The sequence below is a fragment of the Sorex fumeus genome, unplaced genomic scaffold (assembly GCF_029834395.1).
Source record: "Sorex fumeus unplaced genomic scaffold, SorFum_2.1 ptg000039l, whole genome shotgun sequence".
Classification (NCBI taxonomy): Eukaryota; Metazoa; Chordata; class Mammalia; order Eulipotyphla; family Soricidae; genus Sorex; species Sorex fumeus.
In genome coordinates, this window is record NW_026606096.1 from 35867716 (window position 1) to 35886973 (window position 19258).

At 40.5% G+C, this 19258-nt stretch overlaps 1 protein-coding gene across 4 annotated transcripts in view; it reads left to right on the forward strand.

Moving 5' to 3' along the window:
• The window catches only part of INPP4B (inositol polyphosphate-4-phosphatase type II B), a 357538-nt gene that overhangs the window by 289845 nt on the left and 48435 nt on the right, over nt 1-19258 (forward strand). For all 4 annotated transcript variants that reach the window (XM_056118944.1, XM_056118943.1, XM_056118942.1 and 1 more), the window contains 2 exons: nt 8716-8828; nt 12727-12881. In XM_056118944.1, coding sequence (XP_055974919.1) covers nt 8716-8828; nt 12727-12881 — 268 coding nt within the window. The remainder of the gene's footprint in view (nt 1-8715; nt 8829-12726; nt 12882-19258) is intronic.

The window sequence follows — 19258 nt, forward strand, 5'->3', positions numbered from 1 at the left end:
CACATGGTGATGTTTGGGGGCAGAAAGTTGGTCACACGGCTTCTTCTATGGTTAGAGCTTAGACTATTTTGTCCAGGAAATGTAAGTTGGCTGGCCAAAAGAAGGTTCAGCTGGGGGTTTATATAAGGCCTCTTCTCAAAACCAAATTTTCCCACTTACTGCACATAGAATGATCTTGGGTATCTTGAGGAGAACATCCTTTAAGTGCTTGGGATCATCTGCCTATAAATACATCTAGCAACTCTTTGACATGACTTTAGATGGTTTGTAAATCCAAATCATGAATAACTTCTAATGAAGGAAAGAAAATAGGATTTAAAAATCAATATGTCACTGTTCTACTCTCATGCCTGCATATCAAGTCTTGTGGCTGTCAATATGAAATAGTAAATGGGAAATTCCAAAAGTATTTTTAACACTGTTTTCTCAAATTATACACATATTTATATATAAGAAAATAAGTTTTCTTATAATTTAACAATTCCCTTCAAAGTTTGCATTTTCCTTTGCAATGGTGTTGTAATCTTAAAATTTACTTAAGAGGAGATAATGAAAGCATATAGGTCAAAATATTATTAAACTCTGGTCAGGTTAAAAGTTTTATATTTGATTCTTTTATTGCATTTTTTATAAACTGTGAAGTGAATAAAGAGTTCTTAAAGGGTTTAAGAAGGACTTTTTACTTTGTATTTTTAAAGATTTTACAGCATCAAAAAGAATAGTTTCCAATTTTAAGGTATCTCAATGACCTTCACCTGTTAGCTTTTATTGTCTTGCCTGCACTCTTCACTATAGTTATTTCAGAATTAATTCTACAAAAAATTTTACACTACCCAATGTAAAATATACACCCAGAGTCTCCTGACATGGTGTAATTTGAAATAGTGCAACATATAGTACTGACTCTGGTAGATCATGAACATAGTTCTTCCTGTTTATTTTTTATACTTAGAAACACAAGCCCTTTTAAATTGTTTAAATTATAGTTGCTCTTTATGCATTTATTCCTCAGGATTATTTATTGCTGTACATTGCTAGGTTATTCTTTGCCAGGTAACACACTATTTCTATATTTTTCTTATTAAATTGGTTATCATTATATTCATACTTGTAGAACCTGTGCATTAGGTTTTTCAGACAGGGAAAGCAGGGATGGTTTGTTCCCAGACTTCAGCGGAAAACAGTGACTGGAACCACTTGTATGACACAGACCTGGGTTGTCCCCAGGCTTCTGCAGTCACTTGATGGCATGTGGGCAGAACTCAAAGGTGGGATTCAGCTGAGCCTGTTCACAGGAACCCCTGCACAATCTTGGATGTGGCTTGGGCTCCTGTTTTAAACTGCCTCTGTGGAAGTTTATACTGCTATACTGCTTTACAGAAGTCTCCTTGCTTACCGGTCACTTTCTCATCTCTAAAATAATAGTTCATGTTTACCGTATCCGCTCAAGCTTGAAAGTGCTGAAAATACTTTCAGTTGCAAGTGGAGGAAACCTTGACTCACACTCGTGAGAACAATCAAGAAAATGCACAGACAAAACTGAAAATTCCACTGACCGGTACTTCACACAGGGTTGATGCAGTGACTCAGCCAGGTTAGAAAGATCCCTGTTTCTTCCTCTGCTCCTCTTAAGGTTGCCTCACCTTCAACCAGTCCCCTTTGGACTCAAGGATGGCCACAGAGGCACATGCTCTGCTCCACATTGTGCTCAGCTGCAAAGATAAAGATCTTTCGTTTTCTCTTCCTCTGGTTGGAGTCCTGACCTTCACTCTGTTGGAACCGCAGAGATCACTTACAAAACTGTGGAAAAACTGAGAATTTCTGAGTCAAGTTCACATTAACTTCCACCTAAATGCCCATCCCTGGCTTAGTCATGATTGCAAGGTGGATGGGAGACACCAGCTGTCTTCAGAAGTGTGATTGGCCCTGTGTAATTTGGTGTCTGCTACCAGATGGGAAATGGGTGGGTTAGGTCTTGACAAAGCAGCTCTTCTTTCTGTTTCATTTTAGGACAGTCTGACAACATGATGAAACTGGTATCTAAGTCTCATTAACTCCACAGCTCAGTCAGCTGAGGGTTCCTGATCCAGCTCTTGGCTCTTAGTCAAACTCCCAACTTTACCTCAGGCCTCTGAAGCAAAGGTGGGATTTTGAAGTCTTTGTGAAAGAATCTTCATTTCCCAAAGAGAAAATGAGGCTTACACGTGATTGTAGGCTTGGCTGTTCTGTTCCCCTTTCCATCAGGGAGCAGTGGGAAAATTACACTGAGTGTGTGAAGGTTTGTGATCATATCCATTGTGTGTGAGCATGGGAGAAGGTTCCCTCCTGTTTGGAGGGATTCTTCCAGTTGCAGGAGACAGCAACTTCCTTTCTTTCTACAGCAATGAACACTATCTCAGCAGCTACTAATGTCTTCCTCTTTTTTCTTTTCAGAGTTGGCCCTGAATTTAATCACGTAGCCTCTTCTGCCAAGACTTTTATTAATTGTTTTCCGCTCAAGTCGATGGAGCATGACAGGGTTACTGCCCTAATTTTTCAGTTAGAAAAAGAAGGACAAGGGGTTAAGGAACTTGCCTCAGACCACACATCCAAGAAGGGAAGAGTTGGCATTAGAAGTATTTTTCTCCCAGAATCTTTTCTAAAGGGCTTTCTTTTTAAAAATTCTGAAAGCAAAAAAATAAAATAGTAAATGCTGGATGACACATCACTAAACCTCATAAATTGGATAAGTAACACGGATTTGCAGATAGAATAGAACCTCTTTCTTCCTTCCCTGTCCTATCTTTAACCTTCCCTCTTCAAAGAATATCAGTGCCCTGAATTTTACATTCTTATGCATTGTTCATACATATGGACCCATTAAGAATATGGGATGGTTTTTCAGTTGTAATCTTCCATTATTACTATTATCTCTTATGAAATCCCCCATATTAACATTTTTTTAACTTAGTTCCCAGTGTCTGTTGATGCTGGTGCACATATCTCTGAAAATGAGATATGTTCTCTTTTTTCCACATAATTTAATATTTAAATAGCATGACCACCAAACAGATTATTTACTCTGTGATAATTTGTAATTGCACTGTTTGATAGTAAAAACATTAATGCAGTGAATGCATTCTTATATTTCCCCATCTGGTTATTTCAACCCCATCTGAGAAAAAAATCTTTGTGTTAAAGTATATTCCAGTCATGGTACGATTCTCCATTTCCCCAACATGGGACAGCCCAGGGGACACAAATCTCCCGAAACACCCAGATCCCATCTCCACACGCATCACGTTCCTGCTGAGCAGACAGCAGACTCGTCAGTTCTGTGGTGAGGAAGATGTGGGGCATCTTGAGAGTAGACTTCAGCCATCCTGAGAACTCCCCAGTGCTCTGGTCTACACATCATCCCTCATCAGCGGTACAGCCTTGGCATACCAGAGCAGCAGAGGAATTTTGGTGGTTGTGTTCTGAGAATGCTGAGTTTAATGAAATAAGTACTGATGGAAACTGATGGAAATCTCCACCTACTCCTCTCAGTGTTGACTGCATTTGCCAGTGCAATGTAGCTAGATTTATTATCAGATGATTGGCACTGAGGAATGGAAAGAAATGCTTACATAACTAAAAGGGTGGTTTGCAGTACGTTTTTTTCATAGGTGAATGTTTGGTAACACTATAAAAGGGGACTGGAGAGATAGTACCATAAGAAGCTTGCCTGATTCAATCCCCAGTGCTCATGAAGGTCCCCCAAGCACTGCCAGGAGTATTCTGTGAGCACAGCTGGGGATAGCCCCCCAACAACAACAAGAGCAATAAAAACATTGTAAACTGGTAATTTACCACATTTTTAAAAAGAGAAAATCTTCTATGGTTGTAGGTACAGTGATTTGATTTTCCTGTCTAAATTTAGTTGCTAAAGTAATGCAGGAGTGGGTGCAATAGCAAAACTTATTGTCAGTATCTGCAAATGGGAAAACTCATTCAGAGTTGAAAACCAATCTGTGTTTCCATGTACATCACCATTTTACAGCTGATCTATCATTCACAAATGAGTCATGAGTGGCAATACGTTTTTTATAATGGAACAAGAGCTGGAGTTCTCTGTTCTGCAAGACTTTTTGTCTGGTTGGAGAGAAGAGTGTCAATAACCGAAGTATTGGAATGAAATGGCTATCCTCTGGATAAGAAGAGTTTTATCATAGCAGAACTAAAAATTATGGCCTGGATATTTGAGTGATATTAAAATGAAATCCTTTATAAACTGCTGTGGATAGAAGGAGTAGAATCTCTTTAGAGCACAGTGTCTCGTGAGCACTGTCTTTATGTAAGAGAAATGGCAAAGATTCCCATTTGTTTCACTGAAATTTCAGAACCCTACAATCTCCTTAAAATGAATCATTTACGATTCTCCATGTTATCTATGAAGCCAGATGATTCTGGAACATCAGGATGCTTTGTTCTCGAGTCTCAGAACCCTGAAAAAGTTGGTCATTGAGTTAGTATTCGCCCTGCTTCAGCCCGCACCAGCTAATTGTGTAGACTCTAGGCAGATTTGGGTGACATGCATGGGATAGGACTCTGAGACTAAACTTGTTTGTTTTTCTTTTGAGCCACACCCAGCTGTGCTCAGGGTTTCCTCCCTATTCTGCACTAGAGCATCACTCCCGATGGTGCTTGGGAACCATGTGTGGTCCCCAGATTGGTGCAGGAGACTGAACTCAGGTTGGCTATATGCACGACAAGCTCCAGACCTGCAACATTTTCTGCATTATCTTGAATTTTCCTCTGATGCTGACCATTATGAAAAAGTGATCTGAATATCCTGGACAGAGAATGGAGTTTCTCTAATTCCGTGCCGTGCATTTTTTTAAAATCTGCACATTCATCCTATGGATATTTCACTTATTTTGGTGTTCTGGAACAACCAGCATCCAAAATAATAACATGCAATAGAAAACAGTAGTTTTTAAAAAATTTTTATTAGTGAAACACCATGAGGTACAGTTGTAGACTTACAAATTTTTGTGCTTGGGTTTCGATTATACAATGATCAAATACCCATCCCTCCACCAGTGCCCATTTTCCACCACCATGGATAATATACCTCCCACCCCTATTCCCCCCCATCCCACTCTGCCTCTGTAGCAGGGCATTCCCTTTTGTTCTCTCTTCCTTTTGGGCGTTGTGGTCTGCAAAAGAGGCATTGAGTGGCAAACATGTTCAGTCCATAGTCTACTTTCAACATGCATCTCCCCTCCTGGGAGGATCCTCCAAACACACTTTATTTGGTGTTCCCTTCTCTGTCTGAGCTGCCCTTTCCTCTAGAATGCCCGGCTGGCCTCTAAGCTATGGAGTAATCCTCCTGGTGCTGATCTCAGCTATTCTTGGGTATTAATCTCATATTTTGTTACTTTATATCCCCCAGATGAATGCAATCTTTTTATGTCTACCCCTCTCTTTCTGACTCATTTCGCTTAGCATGATACTTTCCATGTAGTACCACTTGTATGTAAATTTCATGACTTCATCTTTTCTAACAGCTACATAGTACTCCATTGTGTAGATGTACCAAAATTTCTTCAACCAGTCATCTGTTCTTGGGCATTCATGTTTCTTCCAGTTTCTGGCTATTGTAAAGAGTGCTGCAATGAACAAACAAGTTCAGATGTCACTTCGACTATACATTTTTGCCTCTCTGGGATATATTCCCAGGAGTGGTATTGCTGGGTCAAATGGGAGCTCAAATTCTAATTTTTTGAGAATCGTCCATACTGGAAAACAGTAGCTTTAAGGTGTAGTGTACACTCAGAGCTTTTTATCCCTGCAATATTTTTTTCTCTTAATAATGTGAATGAGAGAGGTCGGGGTGTGGGGTATGAAAGGAGAGAGCAAGTGAGAGAGATGGTATATTTTCCAAAGTAAAATTCTTATTCTGCCTTACTTTCAAAAACCATTTTAAAGTCATTTATATCAGGTGACTTTAGAACGTATCCCGAGGAATCTCCTAACTATGGTTGTTTTTAATTTAGAATTTACCCGAGGGCACAGAGGGTAGGGCATTTGCCTTGCACGTGGCCAACCAAGGTTCAATTCCTCCATCCCTCTTGGAGAGCCTGGCAAGCTACCGAGAGTATCTCGCCCACATGGCAGAGCCTGGAAAGCTCCCCGTGGCATATTCAATATGCCAAAAACAATAACAACAAGTTTCAAAATGAAAACATTACTGGTGCCCACTCGAGGAAATCAATGAACAACGGGAGGACAGTGCTACAGTGCTACCAGTTACTCCCATTTTGTGCAGGATGTCATACCTGGCAGTGCTCAGGGATCTCTCCTGGTGGTGCTTTGCTAGGGACCACACTAGGATTGACTGCATGCATGGCAAGCATCTTGACCTCTAAAATTCTCTAGCCTAGTTGTTGCTTTGAAGCCCAGATTCCCGAACCCAGAAGAAAGATCCTAAACTTTATTTACTATATTACTTTATTACTTTTTAATTATGTTACTATATTAATTTACCTACATATACATAATACACAAGTAACCATATACTCAGAGGTAACTCTTTATACAGAGCTAATTCTGTATACAGAAGTAATTACATACTCATGCACAAAGCACAGAAACAAACATTACAAGAATTATATTCAGTCATTAATCTGACCAGTTGTTCCTTTTTGCACCGTCAAGAACAGTTTTATTTCCATGAAATACCTGTACATAATGTTAAATGTCTATTTGTAATTCTCTGGGTCTTATTTTGGCTCCCATTCATCAACAGTAAGAGCAGTATTGGTGGACCTGATTTTTTATTTCTTCTTATTAAAAATTTTTGCACACTATTATTATTTTTATTTGAAGCTGCAGTCTTGAGCTTTGTAAAAAGTCTCTTCAACTTTTAGACGCTATTTCTCTTTGTCTCTCTTCATGGGCTGTGTCCTACCTAGTGATAGAATATCTTTATTGAAACCTCTTTCTTATAAGGAGCATCTGAGTTACGTGGTCTGAGTTGGACTTTTGTTTTCTCATGTAGAGGCTATTACAGTAAAATAATACTGTTGTATTTAGATGGATACGTTGAACATTGGTTCCCAAGCAGGAAACATCATGATTGTATCCATATCTTCCTCTAGCCTGTGGTAATGAAATGAAAGATTCTAGATGATATTTTAAATAGATATTTTCATTTTACCAACCCCTTGAGAGCCTTAGTAGGTATAGATGGTGAGTAAAGTTCCTTAGGATACTTCCTCTACTCTAGAAATGAAGTCAGAAACTTCTCAGATTTATTGTTTTAATAAAGTGAATGTAATAAAATGAAACATCTGCAACAGTTTGGGAAAGTTCAAAGCCTTGTTATGATCAAAGCTTATCGGTGTCATGGTTTGTAATGATTCAGGTAGATAGCTCCTATTTGTGAATGTAACTGGGAATTGAAGGCAGAGTCCATTTGGTTCTTGTGTATTTTCTCCTGTATTTTACCTCCTGTATTTTACCTCTGTATTTTTGCCTTTTTTTACCTCCATGAAAGCCCAGGGGTATTCTTTGTTCAGTTTGTGATTCAGCCCCACGGTGTAAGGTCTATTTTCGTACTCTACAGTGCTAACCCAACAGTCCTCTTAGACTGTCTTTATGCATCCATCACTGGATTATGATTAGAATCTATCTCACCCAGCCTCGGGGACACTTTTGCCATAACGTGCATTGCCTGCGTGCTGTAAGGGATGAATGTCATTTATTATCCTTGCTCTAGCTTTGGCATCTAGAGAGCTGGGGACATTGGTCACTTTCTGCTTCTCGCCCCATTCCGCCCTACCGTTTCCTCCCATCCTTTGCATCACTCCTGTTTGCAGGTTTAATTGTTCTCAATCGCAGCTGTGCTCAACCAGTATATAGATTTTTATCCTCCAGTAACATTTGGCAGTGTGATGTTTGTAGCTGTTTTTGATGGTCAAAGGGGTGTTGCTGGCTCCTAAACAGTACCTGTCTGGGATGCCACTTCCTGTTCTGCGGCACAGCACAGAGACTCACCTTCCACAACAAAGTTTGGTTTCCAGCAGTAACTGTCAGCAGAACCCAGACCAGGCTGCGCCATTGGGGAAACCAACCTTGTGTGTTTCAGATTTCTCCCATCCCTGAGATGCCCCGTTTAATCATCCATTTAATTCAGTCTAGCTGCTCACTAGCAAAAATTGGAAGCCTGTATCTTAACTCTCATCTCTGTCCTTTTTTGGTGAAATGAGGCAGCAGAGCTATCATTGTCAAAAAAAAAAAAAAAGATTCCCCTGTTGGTGAAACAGTCCTGTTACATTACCAGTCAGCACCCCCGCAGTTACACTGAATAAGAAATGGGGGAAACTCAGGCCTAATTTTTTTTAAAAAATTATTTTATTTAGTGACCCTAAGATAGAGTATTACAAAGCTGTTCATGATTGGGTTTCAGTCATACAATGTTCCAACACCCATCCACCCACCAGTATAATTTGCCAGCACCAGTGTCCCCAGTTTTCCTCCTACCCCCTATCCCCACCTATTTTTAAATAAAGAATAAGACAGAAGAGATTAACAAGTGTGATCATATTCAGAGAGTCTATTCTGCAAATGGCACTCCTTGTTACGGAAATTACATTCGCAAACGCATTGAGGAAAACTCCACAGCAGATTAATGCTAACATGGTCTCTCTTTCTTCCCTCTTACTTTTTTTTAAAAATTTTTTTCCCCAGTCATTTCGCATTTTCAAGAACAAAATGATTTAAAAGGATTACTAGAAAATCTCCACCAAAATATCCAAGCCAAAAAAAGGAAGAATGTAGAAATCATGTGGCTGGCTGCAACGGTAAGCGCTCTCTTGTCAAGCCTGATTGACTGTGACTGTGATTGTCAGGAAGTCTTATTGAATATCTGCTGCATAGGGTTCGAACCCTGAGCTCTGGGTTACCAGATGTCATCTTCCATTATCTGGGGAATTAGCTATTTTCAATGCTCTTGGTCGTTCTGTCAATAGACTGGAACAAAAAATTGGAAGGTACATTCAAGAATCTCATACACATTGGCTCTTCTTGTACCACCTGGATCTGTTTTGCTACCTGGAGATTTAAATGAAGTGTCTGCGCTTTTCTTGCTAATGTTTGCTGCAGTCACCCTTAGCAATCAGGATTTTCTCGAGGAGCTGCTCCAGAGACATATGGTCTCAACAGAATGTGGTTACCAGATCCCTATGCACTCCCTCAGTCAGGCTCCTGGACATATTGCTGAATTAATGAGCTTGTAAATGTGTTTGTTAATTTAGATATTGGCATAGAATTTATTACTGTTGGGTTGCTCTTGGTGTAATGAGCTATAGTTTTGATGGTTCTCTCACATTGAACAGAGCCCTTAGGGTGGAAGATCTGCCTGATTTTCCACTCCAGGCTCCTTCCAAGAAAACTAGCTCCAACAGCGAGGGAGAAAACCCGGCCCGCGGACTCGTAAGCTCTAAGCTGACAACCTGCTGTACCTTGTTCACATGCACTGTGAATTTTGTCAAGCATTCAGACCCACCGAAGATCCTTTTATTAGAAAAGGATCTTTCCATTAGGAAAAAAAAAAGCATGTTGGCAATCTCAATGATGAATGATAGGCGTTGTGCATATAACTTGGGAGTTTAGAACACCCAATCTTTGGCACTTTCTGTTCATTTTTTTTTCTTTCAATAGCCATTCCCTCTATTGCTAGTGCTTCAACTATAGCCCGCTCTTTCTTTCTGTTTTCTGGGGGAATGAATGGATAATTTACCATGGGTCTATATAAAGTTACCTCGTACCAGGCAGGAGAAAGCTGCTTTAGCTTCCCTTCATGCCCTTTCGAGCCCCAGGAAATAGCATCAAAGGTAAGGAGATGAAACATTGCTTTCAGGCTGCGGGTAGGCACTGCTCCCATTTCGCACCATCCTGCATTAGTCGAAGGTGGTTTTTAAATAGTTCTTTCCCCAGTGTGGATGCTCTAACCACCTTCAAAGAACACCATGGTTATGAATCCTCACAGAATGTTCACAAAGGCAAGACAATTGTATTTGCCGTTTTGCTAATACTGTGATAGTATTAAGGAAGTTTCATCATCTACCTAGGCTCTCTGACCTCACAGAAGCAAAGGAATATTGTTTTTTTCCTGTTGTGCAGTTGTGTGGATAGATTAAGGGAAGATGTAAAGTGACGACATGGTGGTCTGTTTTCTCTGAGCATATACAGCTCTTTTCATTTGTGTATGTGATAAAAAAAATAAGTGTCTTGCACTTTTTCCATAGGTTCCATGCACTCCTGGCATCTCTTATCTAAAATATGTAGGCCTTAAAAAATAAAATAAAATCTGTAGACCTATAAATAGGGCTTGCTCACAACTTAACCCTCATTTCTGCCAACAGGCATACACAGCGCCCAGAGTGAGTAAACAAACTTGGCCTTCTGCCATAACATTGCCTTTAATTTAGCAATTCTTATGGGCTTAAAATTTGATTTATTATCCCTATAGAAAACCAGGGACATCAGTATTCTTAAAAATGAAAAACCGGGAAAATCCTCTGAAATTTTCCAGATAGCTTTTTCCCCATTTCCTGTCTTCTGGAAATCTATTAAAAGATATTCTACTTTTGTTGATGGTTTGCATTCCAATTGAAAAATAAAAGGCAGTCTCCATTTTTGTCTTGATTGGATTTACAAAAAAATTAAATGGGAATTTAAAGACTCCAAATATCAGCCAAGTGTACTAAATTCAGTGAATGTGCTTCAATGCAATTTAGAAAAATTAGAAATCAAAATCCTGCCTGCCTGCTCTGATGCAGTTTTCCCTGCCTCCTCCTGATTTTAGGGTCCTATGGACAGTGATGAAATGATAGGGCACCTCTGGGACAGAGGTAGTGTGGCAGCGTTTTACTCCTGAAACTTAAACCTGATGAGCTCGTGAACCAATGTAATCTCAATTTTTAAAAAAGTAAATAAATTTAGATCCTTACTTAGTACTGTTATGAAAGTCACCACTTAGTACTGGACAGATAGTCCAAGGTTAAGGCATTTACCTTGCATGCAGCTGACCTGGTTTAATCCCTTGCACCATGCCCTGAGCACCACCAGGGGTGATCCCTGAGAACAAAGCTAGGACTAAGCTCCTAACTTAGTCCTAAGCACCACTGAGCTTGGACCATCTGTCTTCCAAAGTTAAAACCTCAAATATTCTTTAAAAAAAATTGAAAGAACTATAATTCACAGTATCTATTGAGATCCATATTTTATTTCTATGCATACAGAGAACTCTGTTGTTTCATATACGAATTTGAAAGTGTTTATAAAGATTTGAATTTTTTTTTTTACTTTCTGGGTCATACCTGGTGAGCCCCAGGAGTTACTCCTGGGTCTGCACTCAGGAATCACTCCTGATGGTGCTCAGGGAACCATATGGGATGCCGGGGATTAAACCCAGGTCAGCCATGTGCAAGGCAAAACGCCCTACCCATTGTACTATAGCTCCAGCCCCAAGATTTGAATATGTTTAATGGTTAAATCTTAACCGTAATTGATTAAATTTTTTAATGTGGTTAAATCAACATTTTTCTGGGTGTGTGCTGGGTACATGCATTGCTAGAACAATCCACAAGTCGACCAAGGACTAGTTTAGCTTTCAGAAGCAAAATAACACGGTCAAGTCAGTTGCCAAATTCCATTTTGACAGCCTCTCCTTAAGGCCCGCAACTGCTCACTGCTTGGGCCTCTGTGATGGCAGATAACAGAGCTGCCTCTTCCGCCACCGTAGCTCGATTTGTAAGTGCTTATGGATGAACATTTCTAATGCTCCAATTAATTCTTGGTATCTTGCACCAGAACCCCATCATGGGGTAGGGAAGAGGGAACAGTAAAGTGAATTGCCACAAAGCAGTGGCATGAGATTATTGCTGTTCGGTCTTTTAATTTATATCAGAATAACAAAAGGAAAGAGAGAAGGAAACAGAGATCAGAAGTGATTGCAGGACAAGGTCCTTCTCGGTAACCTTTCTTGGTGTCCTGGCTCTTCTGTGCCAGGTACACATTTAACCCTCCTAAACCTCAGCTGCCTCATCTGTAAAATGAGAATAACCATACCTTCATCCACCAGGGTCCATGCAAGTTAAATGAAAGAACAAATCTATCTGACACTTATTAGCATGTACTGTGTACACAGTCAATGTACAATTAATAGGGGTCCTTTTAGTGTCCTTGGGAATTAGACTGACTAGGTAGTAGTCCCCTTCTCTGCTGTTCCTGCGGAGTGGATGGCTGAAATCTCATAACATAAAATGGAAACTGGCAACGGTTGCTTAAATGTAAAATAAGATAATAGCCATTTAAGATTCAAATCAAGTGTCTGATACAGGAAATCTTTTTTTTTTCCACCCCACTATCATAATTAAAGTGTCACTTCTGAGCTGTGATTATTATCACTAGGTCCCCCTCCAAAGAGCTTTGCTATCTCTGCTGGATATTTATCAACTCAAGTGGTCTTAGTACCCCCTTCCATCTCACCTTCAAAGAGCAAAATAAATTCAATTTATTCTACCCGCACTTGAAATGAAAAGGTAATGTCTTTTACATTCCATGGGGGCAGACGGAACCAATCAACTGTCATAAATTAACATAAATTTTACGACTCCACAAGAAGGGCTGGGAGGAGGCTGATACTTGAAGCTGCACGGGAACAAATACAATAAACTGTATCTGTGTCCATTACAGATTTGTCGCAAGCTGAATGGAATCCGTTTCACCTCTTGTAAAAGTGCCAAAGACAGGACGTCCATGTCGGTGACGCTGGAACAGTGTTCCATCTTGAGAGATGAGCACCAGCTACACAAGGACTTCTTTGTCCGAGCGCTGGATTGTATGAGAAGGTAACCCACATGTCTTCAATGTTCTTGCCCTCAAGGTCATTTGAAGGTTGTGTATTTGTTCCGAATAAGCACTTGGCTGGAGGCTTCCACCTTTCGTAGCTTCGCTGCATTTGCATGGCTTATAGCTCATGCCATGAAAGATAAGATGATTTTAAATATTCCCCTTTTTTCCTCTTGTGTCTATAGAAGAAAAGTGATTTGAGTGGAGAAGGGTGTATTTCCTTAGCTCATCAGCCAGAGACCCCAGCCACTTCATGTGGAACACTGGAAGCGTAATTTTCCTTGACACCGAAGTAGTGGTGCATATGCTCAAAGTTAAACAAAGTTGCTGTCCAACGCCTTTCCCGGTTGCCAGCAAAAGTTTGTCTACCTTTGGGCTGTGAGGTCTCCAAGCCAGTCACCCCCTTCCTCAAATCATTTTCACAGCTCTCATCCTCAGGATGCAATGACTCTCTGACGCTGTAAAGCAGAGAATTAATATCTTTATTCTGCCGACATTTGAAATGCTTTGCCTGAAGTCATCTTTCTTGATTCATTTCCACAGTAATTAAATCTCAAGCTTAAGCCATAATGGAGAAGGAAAAAGTGCCTCATCCACAGGGTCTGTCAGCAAGGACACACGTTAATTAAAAAGTTAAGCAAAATTGTCTCATTGCTACAAAGACGAACTTAAAAGCACACCAGGAAGTTGGGGGTGGTCTCTGTGTTCCTGGAAGGAGTATCACGTGCTGCTGTGAGGACAGCGTCTCAGTTTGGGGGTTCAGTGGGAGAAGGTGGCCCTCACCTGTGCCTCTGGCCATCTCTGTCCCCTGCCACCCTTGTCCTGAGCTAGTGGCTTGGGCATTCCCTTATTTTGCCCCATTTTATGCCTCTTGGCATCTTCGTTGTTCAGTGGTGTTCTAACATCATTTATTGGATAAATGTGTAAGGCCCAACATGAACATCTCAGCCATATAATATAATTTGTTGATATAAAAACCACTTCTGAAAATTCCCCCTGCGTATTACTCCTAGGAAAACCAGGGAAACTCAAATCTAAGTATAATTCACCAGTGCTGAAGGAAGAGAGGAAATACACCGGATATTATAAGACCAGGGACGCCAGACTATAAAACACTCAAAACACATGGTCAGGCAGGTGAAATTGTAACTTATTTAAGACAGGGAGGACCCTTAAATTAGATCAAATTAAATCAGACTAAATTAAATTAGGTGTTTTTTTCAAATTCCTAAATAAAGAACATGCCTGCAATAGACACGTTAAACTATAAAACTGCACATATCGGCATTCTGAAAATAAGTTGGGCAGAGTCAACATTAAATATGTGAGCCATTTGTTCATGACATAATATTATGGACAATCATTTTAGAAAGATGCTAGAAATAACCCAAACACCCTAAAGACCTTAACTTTCCTCTCCCTGCTCTACAGTGATGCTTTCCAACCCCTAAACTATAGAGAGCTGCCAACTTACACTTTGATTGTGTCTCTGTGTGGGAGCTTAGTGAGCATGCGTGTGGTTGTCTTTGTGTGTGTGTGTATATATGCATGTGTTAAAGGAAAGTAAGATGCGTTTTTTTTCTTTAACAACTGCCACAAATTTCCTCCTCGGATATTCCATCTTTCAATTCAATCCCCTGGATTTCTCAGTTTTGGCAACACAGCAGATGAGATGTGAGAGCTAGGCGCAGTGCTGGAGCCTGGGACCAGGAGCCTGCTGAGGCCACGCTGCAGGTCACTTACTTCCTGGTCTTCTGAGTCTAATGCAGATTACTCTACTGCTTCTTAGTGCCTTAGGCAAGTTAATCAACCTCTCCGTACCCCAGTTTCCTTGTCTGTAAATCAGATGTGATATTAATAGTAGTCCATCTTAGAAGGCTCTTGAGGATCAAAGAATTAATATGTGTAAGGTGATTAAAATAATTTTGACACAGTGATCACTATTTATCATGCATGTTAAATAAATAATTAAAAATCAACACATTAAATATTAATATATTAAATATTAATATGTTAGAAATTATTAATGCCATGCTAATAGCACAATATATTATGGAAAAATATATCATTACTTATGCATTATTACTAATAATATATTAAATATTTAACGATGTATATTACTGTTTTGATCTTCAAGTATCATACAGTCTAGCTAATCTGACCCTTCTAATCTTTGACCATAACGTGTCTTAAGTTTGGACTCCAGTACCATACTAAAATAAAATCAGCTGCCACCTTTTGTAAGCAAGATTTCACACGTAGTGCTTTAACCTATTTCAGAAAATAAGCTCTTTAAATACCACCTTTTAATATGTGGATGTGTTTACACATGCTGTGCTAATAATTATCCTTGGAGTGCAGTTATTAGAATAAGATTGAGTAAATTTTTTATAGTTATATTTTCCTGTTAATGTGTGTTATTGTATGCCCCTACACACAGATTTTGAGATAAAAAAATCACTGCAGAAATTGCCAAATGTGCTTCACTTTACAAATATGGGCACTGAGCACTAGAGAATATTTAGGTCAAGACTACTCAGAAAATTTTAGAATCAGCACCAGAACCTAGATGCCCTAGTTATATTTTAATGTTATTTTATTGCTACCAAATTAAACAAAGTAATATCACTTACAATTAATTACCAATATATTTGACTTCCTAAATCTGTCAGATATGGCATATGTACTTTTAGAAAATCAAGACTGTGAAGAAGATCAGCATAGCTGTCCCAATTCTGTAACCTTGAAGAGCAAATTCTTTCCCTGAACTCTTCCATTCAAACCTTTAGATCAGAGTTCCAAGCTTGGAACACCTGGACTGAACCCGAGTGAAATAAAGGTTAATTAGTAGTAGCTGAAAGGACAGTCCAAGCAAGTATTATTTATATTGTCTTCAGTTTTTCAAAACCACATAGCAACTTCTTTGCCTTTAAAAAGGAATGAATCCTTGAAATTTGCTTATAAGTGAATGGATGTGGAAAGTATCATGCTAAGTGAAATGAGTCAGAAAGAGAGAGAGAGAAATGTAGAAGGACTGCACTCATTTGTGGAATATATAATAACATGACACTGACACCCAAGGACAGTAGATACAAGGGCCAGGAATATTGCCCCATAGTTGGAAGCCTTCCTCATGAGCTGGGGGAGAAGGCAGCTGGAATAGAGAAGGGATCACTAAGACAATGATGGTTGAAGGGGTAGTTTGGGATGGGAGATGTGTGCTGAAAGTAGATAAAGGATCAAATATGATAGCCTCTCAGTATCTGTATTGCAAACCATAATGCCCAAAGGTAGAGAGAGAATATGGGGGAAATTGTCTGTCATGGAGGTAGGGGAAAGGTTAGAAGGGGGGGGGCAGTATACTGGGGATATTGGTGGTGGAGAATATGCACTGGTGGAGGGATGGGTGTTTGATCATTATATGATTGAAACTCAAACATGGAAGCTTTGTTAAAAAAAAAACAAGAAAAGAATGAATCTTGAGTTCTAATGGAAGACATTTGTGTGGACTTCTTTTTAGCCTTGTACCCAAGGGCTGCCCTGGGGTCTGTGCAGTGCCCAGTCAGAGATGAGCCAGAGATTGTGTTCCAACAGCTGGGTGGAGGGGAACTCCCAGCCCAGCCTCCACTGCTGTATCAGTCTGCGGAATTTCTGGGCAGCATCTGAAGTCGAATGTTTTTGAGGCCATCCTACCTTCAATTCCCTCTGAACTCGTAGGACCCTCTGCAGAGCCTGGGTTGTTTGGGGGTTTCTCACAGCCCTCCCTGGCTCTCTCTTATTTCTGGCAGGTGCTGGCTAAATTTCTGCCTGATCCACTGGTCTGGGAGTGCCGTGGGTGTGCCACCTCAGGCTAGCTGGACGGTCAGCATCCTCTGCCTCCAAGAATGCGGAGGTGTCTGGCCACCTCAGGGGGTGGGATTTTCCTGGCTCCACTGCCACTGTCATCTTGTCCTTTGACAAGGCAATGGCTGCAGCCCAGCCTGCAGGACCGAAAGCTGAGAGGGGCAGCCGAGAAAGAGCAACAGGACGGCTCAGCCCTCACATGCTGCTTCTCAGCCACGGGCCTGCAGTCTGCATAAAATTTTCCAGGAAGAAACTTCTCAGCTTAGTGCTTGACTTTAATTGAGGGCCGGAGTCTTGGCCATTTTTCTCTAGTGTCCTGGTTTATCTGGAGGAAGGGGATGTGCACAAGAGCTTTTTCTTCAAGTCCAGACAATGGCTTGAAGAAACGTATATCGAGGACCCGAGACCAGACTGACTAAGCATGTACATGCATTGTGTGCGGGAAAATCTGGGTGTGATCCTCAGCCCCACAGAAATCAATGTACAAAACAACAACAGCAACATCTCTGAGGCTCGGGAGATAGTTCAAAGGGCTAGAGTGCTTTGCCTGGTTCTGTTCCCAGTTCCACAGGGGTCCCTGAGCACCGCTGGGAGGAGTCCCTGAGCACTGTGACTTCCCCAACAAAAACAGACATAAAGGCAAAAAATACACATCAGAGTGTGTCAGGGAGTTTAAAACTGCAAAAGAAGCATGTTAGACCCCTGCATGGCTCATGCTCAGAGAATCTGAGAAGAATCTAGGAATCAAAATTATTTAGTAAGCTCATAGATGGTCCATCTTTTCCCCCATAACTTTAACTATATTGGAGATGGGTTCTTTGTTTGTTTGTTTATTTTATTTTGTTTGTCTATTCCTTTACCATCCTGTGTAGTTTGTTTTACCTTTTCAGTTGCTATAATCACCTTGAAGGCTATTTTCTCTGAATTGTTTCAGGCTGTGCTCAGGGCATACTCCTGGCTCTATGCTCAGGATTCACTCCTGGCAGTGCTCAGGATACCATATGTTATGCCAGGGATAAAACCCAGCATAGCGTTGGCTGCAAGCCAGGCAAGTGTACTCTCACAAGTGTACACTCCCCCCAGCACCCTCTCTGGAATTTTAAAATCTTTCCTTCAATTGTGGTACTATTACTTACAGTATTGGTAATGATAGTTCCCCATGTACGTAATTCATAATTCCAATCCCACACGCATGAGCACTTCCTTCCTCCAAGGCTCGTCCATTTCCTGAACTCTCCCCAAGCTGGATCAGTTCTGCCACTGGATACTCCTTGTCCCTCCATTGTTCCCTTGCTGTACATCTTTAAGTCCCACATATGAGAGAGATTTTTTGTATCCATCCCTTTCTTTCTTCCTTCACTCGGTATAATATCCTCTCACTCCATCTGTGTTACAGCAAATTGCATGATAATTTTTCTCTCTGAGAGCTGCATAGTATCCCGTTGCCTGTATTTCTCCAACTTCTTGTTCCATTCATCCTTAGTTGGGCATTGGGTTTGTTTTCACATCTTCGACAGAGTGTTGTGATAAGCACAGGTGTGCATCTATCCTCTGAAATTAATCGTTTTGTGTCCTGGGGATAGAAGTCAAGAAGTAGTATCATTGGGTCATATGGAAATTCTCTTCCTAATTTTTGAAGAGAGTGCCATATTGCTTTTTCTCTGGACTGTTAAAAAGTTCACACAGGTTACCGTACCACCAGGTTTTTGTCAGTTTTATATTTGTCCTTATCTATATTAAATTTATCTATTGTACTGTGCTGATCTCTGCAATGAATTAATCATGGGCGGGTGAAACATTATAGATAGGAAATCAAGCTTTATTTAGATGTTGTTCAGAAACTTGCTCACCAGAATAAGTTCCCTAAGAGAAGGGCTTTTGTTGTTGTTGTTGTTGTTGAGTACTATATTCTTAGAGCTTAGAATACCCCATAGTGACAGATTCTCTCTGTGTCCAGTGAGTGATCAGCAGATGAATGTCACAGGCCTCTAAAGTATTTTTCCCTATAGATCAGGAACTCCACTGCACACACAGGCGTTGGGAATTAAGCATATCCACTGGCACTCTTCTTACTTAGGTATAAGCCAAAGTTCTAGAAGATGAAAATGAATGTTTCATAGATATTATGAGTGCAATGCCAGAGAGTGAAAAACATCCTACCTAGCATGCCATTTGAAATCCATACTTTTCAAACACTGGGATATCCCCTCTTCCTAGATGTCCCATGTGATTCGTGATGACACTCGCCAGCAGGTACTCTGATTTCAGCCTGCTTGGCAGAAGCTGCGTTTGGATGAGAGAGCTAACAAGGGGCTTGGGCTGCCATGTTCCGGCTTTGTGAGGGGCTGGACCTGATTATAAGGTGATGGTTTCCCAAGGACTCTCTCCATACCAGCCTTGGAGCCAGGCCAGGGGCTAGAGACATATAACTAAAACTTCACCCGATTGAAGCCAGCTGCCCTTCAGGAATTGATCTCAATGTTCTTATAAGAAGATCAAAAGCCTGTAGAACTGTCCAATTTTTTTTTAGCTT